The sequence below is a fragment of the Amphiura filiformis genome, chromosome 1 (assembly GCF_039555335.1).
Source record: "Amphiura filiformis chromosome 1, Afil_fr2py, whole genome shotgun sequence".
NCBI classification, from domain to species: domain Eukaryota; kingdom Metazoa; phylum Echinodermata; class Ophiuroidea; order Amphilepidida; family Amphiuridae; genus Amphiura; species Amphiura filiformis.
In genome coordinates, this window is record NC_092628.1 from 80658658 (window position 1) to 80680927 (window position 22270).

At 38.4% G+C, this 22270-nt stretch overlaps 2 protein-coding genes across 2 annotated transcripts in view; one reads left to right on the plus strand and one right to left on the minus strand.

Annotated features, from left to right (window-relative positions):
* Nucleotides 1-12152, minus strand: part of LOC140154360 (alkylglycerol monooxygenase-like) — a 30880-nt gene extending 18728 nt beyond the window's left edge. Inside the window, exon 1 of the mRNA XM_072176928.1 lies at nt 12016-12152. The gene's annotated coding sequence lies outside the window, so the exon portion shown is untranslated. The remainder of the gene's footprint in view (nt 1-12015) is intronic.
* Nucleotides 12153-13796: 1644 nt separating this feature from the next.
* The window catches only part of LOC140154376 (disintegrin and metalloproteinase domain-containing protein 10-like), a 46159-nt gene continuing 37685 nt past the window's right edge, over nt 13797-22270 (plus strand). Inside the window, exons 1-2 of the mRNA XM_072176945.1 lie at nt 13797-13965; nt 21646-21790. Coding sequence (XP_072033046.1) covers nt 13917-13965; nt 21646-21790 — 194 coding nt within the window. The 5' untranslated portion in view covers nt 13797-13916. The remainder of the gene's footprint in view (nt 13966-21645; nt 21791-22270) is intronic.

Here is a 22270-nt window from a genome sequence, read left to right on the forward strand (position 1 = left end):
TGTTTGCCCTGGATGGGATTCGAACCCGAGACCCCTCGCATGCCAAGCACACGGTCGGCGACACCTTGCCACGGGTCTTGGGCTTCACTGGCCAGCGAAACCGTGCCTATATATCACTTAGGGCGATTGCGTCATCACACCACGTGGGATGCATGCACGAACAGCGCATATATCAAGTAGTATTTTGTTGTATACGGTATTGTTAGGGTTAAGGAAGCATATATTGAGTTTCGATAGTGGTAACCTAACCCTAACCGCCTAGGGGCTTTTCGGTGACGGGAAGGGAAAGGAAGGAAGGAATAAAGAGAGAAAAGAAGGAAAGAAGTTGTTTGCCCTGGGTGGGATTCGAACCCGAGACCCCTCGCATGCCAAGCACACGGTGGGCGACACCTTGCCACGGGTCTTGGGCTTCGCTGGCCAGCGAAACCGTGCCTATATATCACTTAGGGCGATTGCGTCATCACACCACGTGGGATGCATGCACGAACAGCGCATATCAAGTAGTATTTTGTAGTATACGGTACGGTTAGGGATATGGAAGCCATCTAAATCAGAGGAGCTAAAACTAATAAGAAACAGATTCTTTGTTTGATTGATTGATTTGATAATGTTCAAGCACCTACATAATTTCATCATTTAGGACTTCTTATTGGGTGTGAATGTTCATAATTGAATTTAAAAAAAGCATATACACTAGTTACTCAAAAAACGATAGGTGATCGCATCAAAAATGTTATCAAAATTGGATTAACTAAATATTAGACTGTTCAAACTAGGCAACATTTGCTCAAAAGATACAGTTGACTCATAAAAATAACTATCATCTGTGGTGTGAAGAGAGGCGTATTTGTAGACAATGGTTTTGGTAATTGGTTTGTCTATGGCATTTGAATGAGTGATTCTCCCCCTCTGCGGGGTTACTGTTTGACAAGTGTTTGTGAAATTACAATTTCTTAGTCAATCATTTGCTCGAACTATCTGGTAATTCCCTTTCATCTGCTGGTGACTCCCATTCAAGATTTTCCAACATTTCTGAGATGTTTTGCCTCCAATTATAATTATACGTACACAGGCAAACCTTAGTTAACACTTTTGTGTGTCAGCCAAATTGACTCAAACTGGGGCCCATCATCATCATCCTTCGGTTGTGGAGCAGGCGACTACAAGTTTCTTCCAGTTACATCGGTCTTGAGCCATTGCTGATATTTGACCTTAACTCAGCATGCTGTCCATATCCCCAAAAAGACACTGGATGTATTTCCAGAACAAGGTTCGTTGCCGTCCGGGTTTCCTCTTGCCATGAGTTGGGACATACAATGCATACTCTTTTACTGGCTCATCATCAGGCAAGCAGAGTATATGCCCTGCAAATTTCAGTTGACGAGTCCTGGCTTTTTCAACAAGTGGTGCTGTCTCTGTCAGATTGTAGATGGTACTCTGTCTACTCTCTTGATGTTCATAATACAGTAGCAGGAAGTGCCAAATGAGTTGCTTTTATTTTCCATATCCAATTATCCATGAACCCGATTTTGATTCCAAATAGAAAAGCTGCTCTATCATGAGACTACGCTGTTTTGTTTATTAATTGATGCATTAAATGTTGGCTGAATATTTTTGACAAGATGTAGCTTTGCTACGGAAAGCACTATGACAAAACGCCGTTTTCAGTTTTGGCTCTCTTTACCCAAGGGCTCTAATTTGATATATAAAATGATGTGGTTTGATGACAAATTTGAATTCACTTTTTATACCTAATAATTAATTTTGACACAAAACATGTTATTCTTCGATCCTGAGGAATCCATACCACCTTCTTCTTCTTCTTCCTATATGTGTATACCTCAATTTGACTATTGTTGCACTGGCTTAACGTGCAGTTTCACCTAGATGCACGATCCTGGAACCCAAGATTGATTGCAGATATCAGAACCGGGGATAGTCGATAATGGTCCCCCTTCTCTTTTTAAATAGGTCTGACACTTAACGTGCACACACTACCTATACCTGCACGGCTAAGCAGTGTATGGGGGTGAGAAGGAAAGTAACTGAACACACAATTGTAGGATTTCCAACCTTATAGGAACATTTTGGAAGAGGAAAAGAATTCTCAACTAAGGCAAGTCCAAGGCTCAAACCCTGGCCGATCGTATTCTCCCAGCCGGCAGCACAACGCCTTAACCACTCGGCCATCTAGTTCAAAATATTTTAGGCAAAACTTGTTTTGCGTTAGAAACCCTTTTTATGCACATGAACCCAACTTCATATGCCATGGTCATGGACTGTTATGTATCGTTATATGCCGGGTAAACCAATTTCGGAAGGGTTAAATTTTTGGTTTGGGAATTAAAATTGGGGTATTTTAGATGTGAAGATATCATAATCATATTCCTGGAACCACCTGTAGTCATAACTCAATTTTGACAAAAGTGTATATACATCGTACCCTTTTGCCATAGGAGTGGAATGCTAGTTCCAGTAAATGTAACTCGATCAGTATCTTCATTTATCATTTGGACGTTATTGGATACTGTTTTGGTAGAACCGTAGATGTTATTATGTTCATGATAAATACTGAAGGACTGGCAGGACTAAAATTACTCGAGACCTCTAGCTTCGAATTTGCATACGATAGTTACGCATTCAATGCTAGAGTGTGTTGCTATCGTTTTTCGGTCGGACAGCGGTGCAATTTTTTACACCAGAGGTTTATTTATTCTGTTAATGTTGAAATTTGGATGAAAGTTGTTTTGATGAGTCAACTGTATCTTTTTAGCAAGATATGAAAATATATTCAGTTGAGAGCCCCCGAATAAGAATATATTGATGTTCTTTGCGTTACGTAATAGTATGACTATTCCTGTGTGGGAGAGTGCGTGAGTAACCTCACTTCAGGTTCGGTTTCTATCACGGCAACACGTTCTATTCTGTTGCGCAGTTGTTTTTCCCGCTGATTTACACTACAAAGGTTTTCCATAGTTGACTGTTTTTATGGCGATATCATCTGTATATTTCATTAAATGTGCAGCATTTCTGTATTTTGCAAGTAATGCAAGGTGTACATCCACAGAGCTAGCGCTATATTTATAGTGTTTTCCTGAACATTGCGATGAGTTTCTTGGTTCATCATTGTAGGCCTACTCAGAAGCGGCTGGAAGAAGACGCTCCAATTTCACGTGATTAAGTTAAGTAGTTCGATATCCCTGTATTTTAAATTGGGATCATAGTATCGTAATTATTTTAATAGCAGTAATTACTGGTGTATCTGTATTATTTAAACCGTTATTATGAGCTATTATGGCTCGACAGTAGTTGGAGATCAGTTGTTATGGAGCAACTACTTGCATTCCTATGGTTAATTTAGGTTTATTTTCGATCAGATTTCAAGGAGTAGGTATATATCATTAGTTACAAAAATCTCAAGAAATAGGTTAACAAAAGCTAACAAACACGATGCAAGATGATCTGTACGTTAATCGACATAACAGGCGATTTGTAGTAACAAGAAAGTCAAGATAAGGCGAGAAGGAATAAGAAGTCGGTAATATTCCGTAATAATATAGGTTTGCCCGGCGCTGTTCGGGAAAAATTGCATGTACTATTCGCATTCACCACTGAGATGCCAGGTAGGTCTCACATCAGCATCAATAATGCATTTAAGAGTTCTGATTTTCATTCATGATTGTTGGTTTTTATCTTCCATACAGTATACAAGACGACAGATAGCTTTTTGTACACAAGGAAGAATGAGATGGTGGAATTAACAGCGTGATCTTTATCACCGAGTATTGATTACGAAGCAAAGACGGAACAATGTTCCGGGACTGAAACAAGTTAAGTGAATGATTATAATTTACATAATCACTGATGTGTTTTTGCATCAATCATTTTAGTCACTCTTGTAGAGATCAATAATTTATTAAATACGTTTTAATCTGGATTGATCAAATTCTAAGTGGAATCCAATATTAAGAGGTGAGTTAACCAAAGAAATGATTGTTTTAGGACTTGGAAAAATATCACAGTAGTAGATTTTAGAAGTGTAGGCGGTAGTTTTTCATACCCGATCTGTTAGATATTGTTTTTATTATTTTGTGCTAGAATGCGATGAGTTTCAGAATCTAATTAGTGTTTTGATGAGTCAAACATTTTTTCAATAAGGATCGCATACCTTAGACCATGTTCCTAGTCTTTATAATAAAATTCCAAGTTTTGTTTGTTTGTTTGTTTGTTTAAACGGTCGATCTGTGTGGAGACACGCTTGGGTCCTTTAAGTTGGATTCTAGATTTAGACGGTATAGATGTGTTCTCTTTTGATCATGATGGTCATCATATTCAAATAAAGTAAAAATTGTTAGCATCACCAATAAGCTTAATTCCTACGGTGATAGTCCATCCGATAAAAATTGGTTGTTCAGGGACTTTGATTTGCCCCTTGTGGTATTCGGTACCAAATGGACTTAAATATGTCCCGGTGATTATACTTGAGTTACAGGAATCCTGGTAATTCAGGAAATGCAATATTTCATTGGAAATTATGTTTCAGCCTCGTAGAAGGGTCAATGCTAAATTTGTAAAACAAAGAAATAGGCAGAGGTGTATTCCTCGGATTAGTTAACAGCCGGTGTTAACAGGTAAGCCACATTAGCTGGCATACAATCTACATAATGTATTGACACGAATTTAATGATAAATATTGCTGTCTTGTTTCTGGTGAGTAGATCTGTAAAGTTGTTGTTTTTTACTATGCTGTCAGAAAGCAAGTTTTTCAAAACAGTTTGGAAGGGTGTTTGGTCATTGTATAAAGGCGGAAGTGTAAATGCTCTCGAGCAGCAGGTTTACCCAAACAGTTTGGACGAGTATTTTGTCATGGCATAATGGCAATAGTAATGCTGTCAGACAGCAAGTTTTCCTTCCAGCCAGTTTGGTAGGGTGTTTGGTAATGGCCTAATGGCAAAAGTAATGTTCTTAGGCAGCAGGTTTATCCACACAGTTTGGATGAGTGTTTTGCCGGGGTGTTTTGTCATGGTCTAATGGCAATAGTAATGATGTCGGACGGCAGATTTTTCCAAACAGTTTGGATCATTGTTTTGTCATGGTTTTCGGCAAAATTATTGCTGTCAGACATGTCAGACAGCCGATGTTGTTATCCAATCACTATTGGATACTGAGATAAGCTCAATCAGTTGATGAGTTTTTAGTAATCATATTATATCTATGCTCTCAGACAACAGGTCGTTATCAGAAAACAGAAATAACAGGTAGGCCTATGTGAAGTATAAGCGGTTTATACTGATTGTATGACTGATCCTCGTTTTTGGGTTGGTTTTCAGCATAATTGTCAAAGAAGACACACAGTGCAATTTTACTGTAACCAAAATTCTTGTAAAATAAATTAACAGTTGGGCTCTATGACCGGTGGTCACTTGATATGAGTTTATATAGTGGTGCAGACTATTAAGCCATTATATTAGTAGCACAGTGTCATTTAGGACTGGTTGTCATTTTGTAAAATAGATTTACACATTTTTGAATGATATTGTGATATAGTCCTATGCAACAATATTGTGACTGGTTGTCCTTGGATAGTGCAATTAAGTCCGATATTTTGGCTCTTTTCTTTTTTTTTGGTAAGATAGTTAATAATGGTTTAAACTGACAGAAAAGATAGATTTTAATATGGCATTATTTTAGTGGCTAAATGCTATAATACTAGACAGGTATGAATGGTTGTTATTTAGTATCATAAGATGCTAGTGGCTTATACTTTCATTTAAAGCAGATTGCGGTCATCTGGTAAGATATTAGTGGCCCAGTGCAGATATCCTGGCCATGACTTCTCAGTTACTATGGTAAGATATTGATCATAATAATGGTAGGCCCTAACGGTAAACAGGATTGGTTCTTTGGCTGGTCGTTATTCGATATAGCAAGATATTGTAGTGGCAGAAAAGACGGGTAATATCTTCATATGAATGGCTGCCATCTACTAATGGTTGTGGCTTAGGCCTAGTGCCATGTAAGGCAGATGGAGTCTCGATCATTTGGTATTCTTGTCTGAGATTAGTGTCGTAGTCCAGATAATATTAAGGTTATGACTTCAATTCTATTATGCTAAGATATTGATATCAATAATGGTGTGTTCACAATCAAGACGAGCTCTATATGGCTAATCGTCATTCAGATGGCAAGGTAAGTTAGAGACATAGATCCTGTCATGTACTCATGTTAGTGGCATCTAGTCCGAGATAAGGCAGGAGGCCGGTAGTCATACAATATGACGGGTTATTATGACAATTTGCTTTATAAGGCAGGTATTGGGACCCACTTGTCATATAAATTCATTCAAGATGATATAATGGATCAATGCTATATAAGTCGTGTAATATGATTGGTTGTCATACAGTAGTCTATGTCAATGTTTTAGTGCCTAAGGGAGTTACGTTTTGCGCATAATAGCGTCAGAGAAAGGACTTGCAAAGATTGATATTCATTTCAAAATTGCAAGCAGGTTGGTATATGGTTCGTCAAAAATGTTAAGATCGGGTCATTATCCAGGATTGTCATTAATTGATATCCTAGAAGTTGTCATACTTTGCAATTAGAGCTACAACTGTTCGTTAATAGTGTACATTGCTAATATGTCGTTTTATTATTTCTTTTTAAGAATCTTCTATATTTAATAGAAGTTCCCTTATGCAAACTTTTGGTTTGTCAGTTCTGAGCTCTTAGCATGGCATATGGTCCACATAAGGCAGAAGACTGGTCTTCATTCAGTATATGTGGTATTATGGCAAAGTGTCATATAGACAATTAATAAGGCGCAGTGTCATATAGTTTGTCAAGATAATATTGGTCATAGTGTCATATCAGGTAGTATGATTGATCGAGATGAATTTCTTATTTCTGACAATAATTTCAGTCATGACAATTCCGATCTGAAGATTTTGAAATTTGATTTTATTATCTTCATCACTCGGAGGGATTAGGAGTTCTCATCCCAATAATTCATGAGTTGGGTTGTGTTTTTCTGCATGGTAAGGATTGTAGACTCAAAGTCGCAAAATTTGCATTTACGACATTATTAAGTTTCTCACAGATTTGTGTATTTTTTTGAAGCATGGCGATTCGAGGATTGCAATATGGACATTTCTTAATTTAATAATAGGCCCATTCCATTTTCACAAATTTGATTTGGGTTAATCTAAGTATTAATCAAAGAGACTAACCAGATTGGCATTTTTGGCTCATATGTAAAGTTTAGTAAAGAGTGACGACTCTGATGTGGTTCCAACTGTTGGAATGCACAGTGGATTTGGCTTCCACGATTATGGTATTTTTTGCCAGCAGCCCTGACTTTGGACTTCATAGCATGGCACAGTGTGTGCTTCTCGTTTGGCAGCAATAAACCGACACCAAAATGCTATATTTGTTGTGTGTATGTTGTGTGATGTATGGATAGTCATAGTAAGGGTTTAGCAAAGAATGAAAATATATTCGGTTGAGAGCCCCGAATAAGAATATATTGATGTTCTTTAATTTATGCTTACGTAATAGTATGACTATTCCTGTGTGGGAGAGTCGTGAGTAACCTCACTTCAGGTTCGGTTTCTATCACGGCAACACGTTCTATTCTGTTGCGCAGTTGAATTTAAGTAGTGTGTGTCAAGTTGCTTCTTCTCAGAAGCATGATTGTTTAGAATCATTAGTAAATATTTTTATTAAAGCCAGTTTTAGTCTCGGGTGGGATTTTGGTGATTAAGACTGTTTATAGCGGGAAGGAAGGAAACAACACCACGTTGGCATGGGATAGACTAGGAAGGAGCAAAGTACTATGCCCTCAGATTTTGAAAAAAAACAAAAATAAAAAATAAGAAATAAAAAATTGTGTTCAAGTTTTTTTGAGGTTGCGCAGCCCCCTAGTTATCACGTTGATTCCTGTGGTAGGCTGCCCTATTGTATTAGCGTAGGCATGATATCCTAGTTCTGTATAGCATGGCACAGTGTGTGCTTCTCGTTTGGCAGCAATAAACCGACACCAAAATGCTATATTTGTTGTGTGTATGTTGTGTGATGTATGGATAGTCATAGTAAGGGTTTAGCAAAGAATTGCCTATTTTGGACAGTCTAAAATTTTGCTGAAGTGTAATTTTAGCAAAATTTTTGATGCAATCGCCTGTTGTGATCGGCTGTGTGACTTCTGAACTTCATTGGTTTACATGGTGTCATGCTTCAGCGAATCTGACTAGATTCTGAATGCAATGGTCTCATATGGAAATGTAGTCTCTTTTGCTCTCAAGAGTGTTCACTGACTCGTACTACAGGAAAATCCCTATGTCGATTTCAGTCGGAAGGCATATCCCTTGTCATATTTTGACATCTTAAAAAAATCCAAAAAAGATACCAACCAGGGCCGTTCAGCATTCTATATGTTATAGTTTTCCCTAATTTAAACTGTAAAAGTCATAAATGCAGATTATTGTCGCACGGCGGACGGAAATTAAAAGCCCACCTTTCTAGTCTCAAAAATGCCTGATTTTCAGCGTCCGTACACAGAGATTTCATGTCTTTCGCCGGCTGAGTGATATTCCTGAAGGCCGTATTCCTGAACGTATTGGCCGATGATGGCGGGGTTTTCTATATATTCTCTTCGTAATTTATTCCCCAAAAATATTATGAAAAAGTTTTTCTGATTGGTTAAAAAATGTTGTCGGATGGTAGGCTCAACGTGAAGCCCCGTCCAATCACGCTAGTCGTGACCTGAGCGTAATATGCAAATTCTAAAGTGGCCGGATGTTGTGTTGCTACGTGTGCTGTGCACTGAGTGATGCATAATGCATTGCCCATGTTTGTTGATCACTGACCTGTGAAAATAACAAGCACACACACAGAGTATGCACAGAGCAAACTGTTCAACATTTAAAGAGACTTTTGGCCCAAAACGTTTCCATATGTAGCCTAGAATGTGAAGCTATCGGTTAGCAAATTCTTGGCTAGACTTCTCGAGCACGACTAAAAGTGGACTGCAGGACAGTTCCAATAATTGGTGCTGTGTATGTGTTTAATGTGCATTCACATACACACTTAGCAGTCGGTACGAAGAAATTGTTGCTCCAAAAATGTTTGCAAATTACACATTTGCAATCATTTTTCACCACATGATATGAAAACACAGGTGAGCAATGCCCCCTATTAGTACAAGGAACTTATACGATTTCCTTATTCACAAACTGATACTATCTGTCCATCGTATAAGACTGTTACCCTACGGCAATGTGGTGAAGGAATATTACACAGTCAAGAATAGGCTCCATCATTTTTTTATTATGATCCCTCACAGTCTCCCGAAACATCAAAACATCAAAAGCGTTGCACTTATACTTACTTAAGACTGTCCTTTTTCACATAAGGCCAAGTAAAAAATAAAACATGTTTCACGTCCGGTTTTCAAAAAAAGGAGGAAGAGGGGCTTTTTATTTTCTATTTTTATCGCAAAATTGGTGTAAATACATATACTTAGAGCTGTTTTAGCGTATACAATAATGCCTAGAAAAAGGAGGAGGCCCTTTTTTATTTGTTGTTCTGGGAGTTACACCCCCTCTAATGATCACAAAACCTTCCTAAAATGTTTCTTGTATCTTAACAAAGCTATAGAAAGCATCCCAACTTCCTAGACATATTTTTTGAAAAGTTATAGCTACATTTCAAAAAATAAAATATATTTGAGGAAACCTCAAAAAGGAAGCGGAGGGGACGTGAAACATGTTTATTTTTTTATTTGGCCTAACGCAGACAAAGTAGGGCCAACTTGCCTAGAAATGGTCAAATTTTGGCAAGAAATATCTCTGTGTAATCCTATGTAAGCTTATGTAAGTCCCATATCACATCGTTATCGGCGATCGGGGTTTTTTTCTTTCTGAAGTTTGGTTGGTACCCACCAGCGTCATGCATGTGACGTGACACAGCTAAAATAATCGACCGGGAATCGTTAAAACGTCAACAAATTTAAAAACACAGAAAGCAGTAAACTTAATGGCGAGCGGTCCGAATTTTGAAAGTTTACGTGGTGAACTAGCCCCCAATGCAATATGACTACGAATAGAGGTCAAACTAGTCACGATTATCGCACTTTCAGTTTCCCACACGTTTGAACGGGAATTGGATTGCGTACTTTTTCGATGTCTAGTGAGCAAATTTTTTTCAATATTTTGAGAAAATGATGTCAAATTTTCTATTCTGTATTGTTTGGTAATAATGTCTTTTGCCAATAGTATGTTTAAAGTTGTAATTTTGTGTTTTTGATCGCAAAGATCGGATATTTTCGCTTCGATTCAATTCTGAACCCTTCGCAAGGGTGCCGATTTCGCAGAACTTTGACGATAATTTTGCCTTTTGGACACTAAAATGCTTTCGATCCTTAATTTTGTTTCAACCGAGTCTTAAAGGAGGATTTCGTGATCCTAGCATCCTCTTTTTATGACATTTTTCAGTAGATATCCACGAAAAAAGCTTATTTCCAAAATTTCAGTTGATTCCGATTTTGCGTTTGCGAGTTATGCATGATTATGTGTATTACACTGCTCCATAGACAATGTGTTGTAATTTCGTTCTGGTGCACCAGAACGAAATTCAAATTTGGCGATATTTTTGCTAAACTAATTAATCTGCAAGAAATATTTGGTACATAAACATTATATAGCCAGAGGTATCCAGTGGTGTAAAAATCTCAACTTTTTTGGGGAAAAGTGGGGGGGATGAGGCTGTGGATCACGAAATGCCCCTTTAAATTAGCAAGCACAATACGGTTGGTACCACTTTTATATACATTGATGAAATTTTAAAGATTTTTTTTCAAGTTTCTAACCGGCGCAAATCGTTAAGTGTGTATTTCCCATTGACATCCAAAATGGCGTAAGCCAGTCCTCAATATATATCTGGTTCCATACAGCAATACGCAGTATTGCTGTCTGGTAAGCAGGTACGAATTGAGACGTTGTCAATTGAGACGTCGGAGCCGGTCAAACACAGAGGACTAGCCTACATCCCGTATCCTACTGTCACTCAAACAAGCAAATCTCTTCACGAATTCACTCACCTTGCGATCCTACATCATCAGTTGAAACAAACATCTAAGTTTCCAAAAACAACTTTGTCATTCCTCAAAACTACAAGTAACTTCATTAATAAAAATTGAAATCATACTATTACCCGTTATTGAAAATTTTGTTCGATTTATGTGAACCAAAAGAACGCATGCGAGTCGAGTTCAGTTTACCAAAATGGTAGCTCCTGCCTCCTGGTCACCTCAGATATGACGTCAGTATCAAGCTGCTTATTAAACGGGGATCGGATTGGTTGAAATCAACGCCACGCTTTTGACCTTACAGGGGTCAGAGATATGCATATTCATGTATGAAAACAGCGATGCGGATATAGTATCATCACCGAGAACTGAGAATTGCGACATTTTCGATGTTTGTACCGGGAATTTCAGACACGGAGACTCATGCGGAGATTTCAAAAAATTCGTCCAAAGGTAACCAAAGGGTTGGGGAGCGCATTTTTAACTATCACTAAATGTTTCGTAATGAGGTCGGCTAAAAAGTAGACAGTTTCGGGGACTGTAATTGGTGTAGATGTCACATTTTGAACAGTGAGCGATAAGTGACCAATTTCATGCTCAGCACAAGTGACTATCTTTACACAGGGTATCCTCAATATACATAGGTACGGCGTATATAGGACTGGCAAGCGAGTCTAGGTCAAACAAGTTGTTATTATTGTCAAATTTAATATTTTGCAACATTTATAATGAAAACAATTAACACTGAAGACACCCTATGGAACCTGCTATAACTTGAGAACAAGTCCTCAAACATTCGAAATTTAGGCTACAACTGACAACTGACTGCAGGATGCAGATGGAAGGTGCCGAATTCTGCAACTTCTACATTTTTTTAAATTCCCAGTAAAACACAAACGGTTCTACCGTAAATTTCCGTAATGCACTTTACTCACCTCGACTGTTGGGATCGATGCCTAGATTGGGTGGAAGTGTAAAATTGTGCACAAAAATCAACTTTAAAACTATCGTGTGCACGATGACGTTTTGCAACGCTGAAACAGCAATCACATTTTACTGCCCAGCTGACAGATCAAAATGACATAAGACCGTGGAGGTAAATAAGTTGCCAGTCGGTTTTTCTACGGTGACCGGAGTCGGACAACCGAGCAGAACTTAAAATTCTCATCGAGCAGAACTTAAAATTCTGAATCAGCAAACATGATGTACGTCTAATTTAAACACAGAGAGAAAAATTGAAGAAAATTTATTAAAACCTAGTTCACAATAGCAATTATAAATGGACAATTGAAAATCAAAATGTTATATAAATTTTAAATTGTTTAAATTCATGATTCTAGGCCTATGTTTCCCTGCATTGGCTTACAGTACAGTACAAAAGAAATATTTTGTATAGCACAATCATTGTTATTTGTAAAAGCTTTTTAGAAGTGACGGGATGTGCTGCCACATTGACCCGCCCCCATTTTTCAACTCCCTTTCACCCGTATGACCCCCATTTTTGTTATATGAACTCCCTCTCACCGTGACCCACTTTTTTGTTTAGTCTAGTCACCCGGCAAAATACCCCCATTTCTTCAAGAATTTTGGACAAATTTCTGATAATCTCTCACTCACTTAATGACCCCTTTTTTTTATTAGGCCTATTATTTTTCTTCAAAATTTTCCAAACATTTTTAAATTTTGATGACTTTTTGGAAATTTTGTACCGTATCAAATTTTATACTTTGACCCAATTTTTTTCCCCATCAGATCCCCTTCCTTTTTTGGTAAGATTTTCCATAGTCTCACCCATGAATTTTCCAAACATTTTCAACTTTTGATGACTTTTTGAAAAAATTTTATCAACTTTTATACTTTGACCCAAATTTTTTCCCAGATCCCCTTCCTTTTTTGGTAAGATTCTCCCCAGTCAAAAAAGAAGAATGTTTTAATAAATAAATCTGAATATTGCAGAGTAAATTTCAGCAAATGGTTCAATTTTTCAATGCCTTTGCTTCTTGTCTTAAAGTTGAAATTAAAATTGCTGAAAAGAAAAATAGGTCTAAAGCTTAAACTTCACTTTTGAAACAAAAAATGGAAATTTAGTTCATTCAAAGATATTTAGGCCTAGTCCAGAAAATTTGTTGGATTGAAAATATAATTATTATCCTGCTTTCCGGGCCTGAACATTCTTCTTTTTTGATTGATTGAGTTTGCTAGAGTGGCTATTTGCTGACGATGAGGAGTGAGACTATGAGTGTTTAGCCAATATAGCTTAGCTGTGGTTTTCTGTTATTTTCTGTCTCTTGCCATTCATCATGTTTTAGGCCTATTTTTTTGTTAATTGAAAATACTTAGTAATTGAAAAGTTGAATAAAATCATTGTAAACCATGTAAACAGGATTGTAAATTTTGTGGTTTAGCGCCACCAGTTACATCAGCTGGTGGTTATGGTGTGTGTAAGAGACTACCCGGAAGTATTTCAACCGGGGAAACTTGTATGCCTTCCCGAGAAATAGTCGGGGAACCATCATTACAGATTTTAGACAAAATTCGGACTCAATAATAATATGAAATAAAATTTATTCTTTTCAAGTTTGTAAAAGTGCATTTTCTGTCTTTCAATTGTCAGGTATTGCACTAAAAATAATGATATCTAAACATGTATATAAATAAACATTTCCCAAAAATTCATTGGGCGAGCACCCCAGACACCCCTTGACGTCAGGGGGTCACCTTGGGCAAAAACTGACTCATTCTGTTGACGCCTTGTTCTAATGTAAAATTCTTGCGGATGAAAAAGCTTTAGTTTAACACATTGTACAGAATTAGATTCAAAATACGGGTCTGAAAGATGCTTCTAAGGTTCATCTTGCTGTTTGCTCTCGCACCAGTGGCGATTTGTGAGTATTTGAGTGTTTTTCATTGATGATAAAGTGATGGGAAAATCGGTCAATCAATGGCAATGACAATGTATTGAGCTGTTGAATGTCAATGTCAGCTGTGTGTGTGGGCGATTCTGATATCATGTTATTGTGTTTTTGATCATTAAATTAAGAAAGCATGAAAATCGACTTCTGTTGTAGTATAAATTTGTTATTTTGTAGGATCATCATGCCACAGTGAGTCTATTTATCTCAGCAATAGTTCATGTAAACATAATTTTAATTATGACATTCGTAACTCCACAATCCGTGACGTCGCGACCGGCCCGTCATGCCCGTTATTTATTCAAAAACGTGCATTGTGAATTATAGGTTAATAACTGCGCATCAGTTATTTAGAGGGCATTGTGAAAAATCTAAACATTTTGCCTTTGGAACCGAGGAATATCCCGAGGGCGAGCCCGAGGGATATTCCGAGGTCCAAAGCAAAATGTTTAGATTTTTCACAATGCCCATATATAACTGATGCAAAGTTATTAACCGAATTCATAACCGTCATTTTAACTCATCACTCAACCAAATCTCCAGATTTTATTCTCCGAAATTTGTTGAAATAAACAATTTTTATCAAAACATATATTTCGCCCTCCAAAAACGAATAGGCTAAAACGGACTTACCAATTACAGCACTGCGCAATCACGCCATGTGCAAATATGGTAGTTAAGTGCGCATGAAGTGTTCGGTGCAGCAGATGCGCATACGCGGAAATCATTGTACCGCGTAAGCATACGCTGAGGTCATTGATTAGAGGTTAATAACTGCGCGCCGGTTATTTGGAGGCATTGTGAAAAATCTAAACATTTTGCCTTTGAACCGAGGAATATCCCGAGGGCGCAGCCCGGGATATTCCGAGGTCCAAAGCAAAATGTTTAGATTTTTCACAATGCCCGACATATAACCGATGCAAAGTTATTAACCTCATTCATAACCGTCACTTTGATCTTTTAACTTTACAAAATAACACCAAATTTTCCTCAAAAGTTTGTAAAAATAAACAATTTTTACATCTTCCCTTCCCAAAATCGATCAGGCTAAAACAAAACGACCAATAACAAAAGTGCGTGATCAGAATCTGTGCAAATATGGTAGCGCGCAAATCCAAATACGGCAGCCAGCGCAGCAAGATTCGTTGGACGCTGTCTGACACGGCGACGCAGAATAGGGTGCATCTCTTGCCCCTAATGTTACACAAATTTCTTGTCCCTAGTCTCAAAAGCGTTCCATTGGTCAAAATATTACCCCATACCAAATTTAAAATTATTCCGAAGTCGTTTAGGGGGCCTCCGTGACGTTGAAATTGTTGGTCAATTGCCATACCATATGCATAAGGCAGCTATTTTGTTATACATGGTTAACATTAGAAATTACTGCTGCCTTATGTATTTTGTTCATGCCTATTATGAATCAAGATGTTAAAAAAGCCTATGTCCCAAAATTAAACACAAGGGAGCTATCTACAAGGACCAAGTTTATGTAAACATAAATGGCTGCCCTTTGCTATCTTCACTGTGTAATTGTGAAATTACTTAAATATTCATAACTTTCCTGTTTCCATGCCAACTTTGAAACGTTAGGCTGATAGTTACTACTACAGACTACAGTGATCTTGCATCTAGACCTTGCTGAATTTGATGAGACAACACACACAGGACTGAGGTTCTTCAAATCTTGAGATTGGATATCTCCGACGGGTACTGGCACGATCATTTACCTCATTCGGCTTTATACATTGCCGTTTAAGCCAGTGCTTCTCCTGTGTTGGTACTTTGTCAATTGTCACTGCAGATCGAGTGCAACTGCAAGTGTACCATTTTGTTTGGTTTTACATTGCAACTTTCTTTGATGTAGCTATGATTTAACTGGCACTTTTTGAAATTATATGATTCACATACTAGTACTTAAGTAACTTTTGTAGGCCTATGAATATTTCCATGAGGTACATGTGTAGTTCTTGGATTGGAACCTCAATTCAAGTAAGCAGATCTTTATGGGGAACAAAAGTTTTGCCATTCATCTGGCCTAGCATCTACAATGCTCTGGAATCTTTAACTTAACTTCTGCGTTTGCTCACCACTACCTACAATAATGCAATTCACAACTTCGCTGAAACCATCTCTGCTGAGAACTCCGATCTGAAGATTTGAAGAACCTCTGCCTTCCATTCTTTTTAACATATAACATGATGCTGTCTCATCAAATTGAGCAAGGTCTATGTGCAAGTGTGCGATCACTCTTCTGTAGTAGTATCAGCCTAAACAGGTCAAAGTTGGCACAAAAACAGGAAAGATATGTATATCTCAGCAAATTCACAATTACACAGTAAAGACAGCAAAGGGCAGCCATTTATGTTTACATAAACTTCACCTCTGTAGATAGCTCCCTTATGTTTTATTTTTGAGTTAGACTATTTTAACATCTTGATTCATTAATAGTCCTAACTACATGAACAAAATACATAAGGCAGCAGTCATTTCTAATGTTAACCATGCAAAACAAAATAGCTGCCTTATGCATATGGTATGGCCATTGACCAACAATTTCAACGCCACGGAGGCCCCCTAAACGACTTCGAATAATTTTAAATTTGGTATGGGGTAATATTTTGACCAATGGTACATTTTGAGACTAGGGACAAGAAATTTGGGTAACATAAGGGGCAAGAGATGCACCCTAACGCAGAAGTCAATTGTGTGCGACATTGGAACAATTACGCATTTTGCGGTCAATTGTGAGATATTAATGACCTCGATTTGCGTTCGCTTTCACAAATAATAAAATATGATTGGATCGCACGCATCGCGTTTATTAATGAGGTTATGAATGGATATCAATATTAACCTCCGCGCCGGTATACCGCGGTGTGCGTAAATCATCTAACGACCAATTTGATTGGGACGCACATAGCGTGATACGCGGAGGTTATGAATGATTCGTTGAAACGCATCATGTGAAAGACCTACAATTACATAAAAGTGCCAGGGCAATGCACTTTTTATGTTCTTCTCACACAACAACCCATATAATTGAAGACAGAGATAAAAAGACTGCGTCTGATGTAGACTATGCCATAGTCGATTTTTGATAAATAAAAATGTTATTAATCATGATGAACGCATTCAGTTGAACTCGAAATTATACTGATATTTATTACATCAAAATACTAGTATAAAATGGTTATGAAAAAGTTTATATAATTATATTTGTGACAGTAAAAGTAAAGTATAGGCCTTACGTAGGCTTATATTATTGAATGCAACATATCATAATGGCATAATTATAATGACACTTCAATACTGAACAATTCTAATTTTAGAATCTGCCAGTTTATTATCCGAAAAACCGACTATGGACTTTCACTTTTAAGCAGAACTTTACCCCCTGTTTACCCCGGGACTTTGTTCTCTAAAACACTGTCAATCATACTTGTTTATCAATAAAATCTAACCACAAGACTAAGCATGGTGGTACAATACGCGCTAGATGCGTACGTTCATCCGCCAGCCCAAAAGCGCCGCATTCCCTAGATAGTTGTGTTCCATGTATAGTTAATGGTACCAGTACGTGTCAGGAGGATTTAAACAATAACGAGATCTGGGCGACCAATCACAAGCCAGATTCATTTAAAGATGCATTACATCATGACCAATTTTAGTTAGGCCAGAAATTGGCCTAACTCTCCATAGAGTCCTGTGTTAAAAATGTTAACTGCAATCCAAAGTCAGTAGTCCACTTGGGAAGCTAACAAACAGAGGGCGTACGGTGACTGAAAAGATCAGTTGTGAAAATCTATCAATTGTGTACACATTAATTAAATCAGAGTTTTAAGCTTAAATGTAATAGCCAGAGTATGCACAATTGGCAAGTGGACTACGGAGAAGTCTACGTCTGATGTCACTGTCAATCAAATTCCCTACGATCTTTGATTGGTTTTAAATAGCGCGTATAAGGAAGGTCGATTTATCTGGTGCCGATCGGAGAAAAGGAATAGCAGAACATGGTGAAAAATTATGTACTTTTACAAGGCAAAAAGCAACTTTTCTAGGCATTGTTGACATGGTGCCTTCGTCGCGAAAGAAAGTTTCCTACTATAAAGACCTAACTTTTGAGACGGTTTGTATGCGCCCGGTTTTACCGCTGCGTTCAGCAACTCATATCATCACGACACTTGTAAACAAACCGTGCTCGAGTTTGATTGACAGATGAGATGACATCAGACGCAAACTAGGTTTTTTTTTATCTCTGTCTTCCAGTATAGCGAAGCACAATCGATGCAGTTTGATATTAAGCGTCACGTGGTAACACACGATTATAGTACATACGCAATTTTACCCTGCAGGCGCAACTGAAGGCAAAGCAGTACTCTTGGACACTGTGAAGATGCGGGAACCTGGCGAGGGAATTTCCCTTTTTCTACGAGCGGTATTAGAAAAAGTTTCTCAGCAAACACGTCAAACAATCACACAAATCACCTCCAGTTTGATCATATGAAGAATCACCAAATACGGTCCAAAGACCGGAGTGAAATTTGACTTCAGCCGCTTCCTGGCGAAACCCAAATTCAACTGAAATAATATTGTTTTTAGAAACTCAATTTCCACAGATAGCGCTTCTGCATGTGCGCAAAGCGATTGCGCCGCTTTGTTTAGAAACCTACTTAAGGGCGCACTCCACTAACTGATACGATATAAAAATATGAAATTTGGATGAAAAGTGTAAAATCACTTTTTTGATCACTTCTCATCACAGACACATACAATGTCTGCAATGCACACTTTCACATTTAGGTCATCAAGAAGTAAACAACATACAATATTAGGGCAAAACAATTATATTCTCTTGTGGTAAAAGAAAAGAAATATGGTGTACCATTTTCTGTCACCCAAATACATTATTATCTACCTCCGTGCCAACCCATCCAAGACACAGGTGTGTGCTTTCCACCTCTGCAACCGTGAAGCTAAACGTCAACTGAAGGTGACCTGGTCTGGAACCACACTAGAGCACTGTGAAACACCCGTATATCTTGGAGTCACTCTAGATCGTACACTCTCATACAAGAGCCACATTGAGAAGACAAGGAGCAAAGTTTGTTCACAAAACAACATTTTGAACAAGCTCACTGGATCCAGATGGGGAGCCCGACCAGACACTCTCAGATCAACAGCCTTGGCCTTATGCTACTCTAGTGCTGAATATGCCTGCCCAGTGTGGGGAAGATCAACTCATGCCAAGAAGGTGGACCCAGCACTCAACTCATGCTGTCGACTTATCACTGGATGCCTCCGATCAACACCAACGGAGAGTCTCTACACCTTAGCTGCTATAGCCCCTCCAGATATACACCGACAAGTGACCAGCATGCAAGAGCGTGAGCGTCAGACCACTGATATAAAGCACCCCATGTTCAACCAGACTGCTGCACCCAAACGCCTTAGATCCAGCGGAAGCTTCCTAAGCAAAGTTCATCCTCTCGGGACAGTCTCCAAGGAAGCGGAAAGACTCACCCTGTGGAAAGAGAGATCTCCCAATTCACCAGCTATGGGACTGCAACCCAGTGAGCAGCTACCACGTCTCAACAGACTAAGATCAGGGGTCGGAAGGTGCAAGGTCGCTTTGCAGAAATGGGGATACCTACCAGAAGGACAAAACACTACCTGTGAGTGTGGAACGGTTCCACAGACTATGGAACACCTGTTGGTCTGTCCACAGATGGGGCAACATTGCACACATGAGGACCTAGCTGAATTCAACGATTCTGCTCACACTCAGCTATTGGCTCGGGCGATTTGACCCTCGCGCTTGGACACGCTAAGAAGAAGATTTAAAATGTGTCCTTCGCAGACTAAAAACTAAAAACAATGGGTTCGGCTGCACCTCATCCATTATTTTGGCTTGGACATGGGTGTAAAGGTTAATCCATAACCCTTGGTATTGGTAATGCTAATTAGAACATTTTGAAGTACAGTATTTGAAATGTTCCAAAAAAACAAGCATACCGTTTCAAATAAGATTGCTGGGTAAATAATTCTTAAGCTGTAAATAAGGATAATGCTGTATAATGTGGGTAAAGTACATGTACATATACTGTAATTATAATGTTATACAATGTACTTAAATATTGTACATAAATATATGCACTATCTAATAGTGGCATAGCTAAGGGACAAGGGGTGGAGCCCCTGTAGAGTTCAAGAAATATCCACCGCCATTTTCCTGTAACTTTTGGTTAGGCCGGTAACTTTCCTGACTAGCAGTCCAGTTAGCAGGCCAAGATGGCTGGAAAAGTTTTTGCCACATCAATCATCACAGAGCACTTTTCCCAAAAATTCATGCAAAATACCTTTTTGCCACAGTTGCGAGCGACATGCTCTGATTAGAACATTTTGAAGTACAGTATTTGAACCCGCTAAAATCCCACTAAAAGTATTTGAAATGTTCCAAAAAACAAACATACTGTTTCAAATGAGTTTCTCGGGTAAATAATTCTTAAGCTGTAAATAAGGATAATGCTGTGTGGGTAAAGTACATAATAATGTTATACAATGTACTTGTACAAAGAAATATTGTACTTAATATATGCACTATCTAATAGTGGCATAGCCAAGGGACAAAGGGGTGTAGCCCTAGACTAATTCCAATCAGCCGTCTACACTTCGCATGTACTGTCATGCTTCGTAGTGACGACTGATTATCTTACAGCCCAAATCATGACGGACTTCTGAAAACTATTCAATGCGACTTTGGTTATGCGCTGTAGCGCGACTGACTAGCGGCGCCGGTACCGCGCCCGCTGTGACAAGATCGCGCTCTGAACTTCTAAAAACAACAAACTCGGTCAAAAGGTCAATTTGGACACAACTGCAAGACGCTCTATGCCACAGGAATCCTGTTGCAAAATCCGTCACTTTTTTTCCATGTAGTTTTCTCAGTCGTCAATCCAGATGGTTGACGACTGAGGGCAGCAGTCTAGTGTAGCCCCCTGTAGAGTTCGAAATATCCACCGGCCATTTTCCTGTAACTTTTTGGTTAGGCCGGTAACTTTCCTGACTAGCAGTCCAGTTAGCAGGCCAAGCTGGCTGGAAAAGTTTTTGCCACATCAATCATCACAGACAGAGTGCTTTCCCCAAAAATTCATGCAAAATACCTTTTACATAATACGTGCTGTACGTTGCAAGTGACAAGCTCTTCCAGTGCAATCTCCCTTGACCACACCTGGGTGGTAAGAGAGTCGCACATTTGCAGTTGCACACCATGGTAATTTTTTTAGAGTTTATACAGGCTCGGCTGGCCAGTAGCTCTCTGAGGCATATTTCATACACTGTCACCCTCCCCCCTCCCTGGGACAGCACCCCCTGAGACAGCCCCTGTGTCAACCCCCCTGGACAGCACTAATTCAGTTGCTTACCTGCAAATCTGTAGGAAAATATCAAGCAAGTGACTACACATATATGTAAAATGAAGCACTTACATAGTAGCATTGGAAATCATTCTGATGCTTGGGCCATTATACATTGTATTGTACTGTTGTACAACAGTTGGTGACATAATGTTTAAAATAAAGTAATGGTGGATTCTTAACATTTTAGTTTTTAAATAGTGTGATTCTCAAGTTTATAATTTTATTGTTTTTCTTACAGTTGCTGTCAAATTAAACAAGTTCATCAATTATTATGAAGCCTTGACCTATGACCCAACAGAGCTTCATGCCAAACATGAAAGAGCCAGGAGATCTGTCAATAATGAGGAGAGTGAAGTCAAATTAGATTTTCATGCACATGGAAGGTAATTATTTCAAACTTTTCTTCAAGTTTAAGAATTTATCTTGCTATTATGCTGTCAACACTCAACAGTAAATAGTCATATGCCATGCTTTCTACTGAACTACATACTGCAGACCACATCCTGCATGTGTTTTTACCTGTTCCGGTCAAACTGGGTTTTTTTCTTGTTTTAAAGATTTTTCCTTTTCTATGATATGGACAAGGGTTTGGTTCCCTCATCCCCCCTGCAGGGTGAGGTCTATTTTTGTTTTTTGTACTAATTCCACAAACACGGGTGTAATGTCCAAAATTATGGTGAAGTTAGTAAGTTACACAGAATTTTTTACAAAATCAAAAATCCAAGTGATCAAAGCATGCCCTGATGACATAAATTCACATCATACTATATTATGGAATTTCCTCTGCTGTCAGGAGCACCAGTGAATTTCATCGTTGCCAATTGATCATGAATGGTTTTTGCCAATTGATCATTATGTCTATT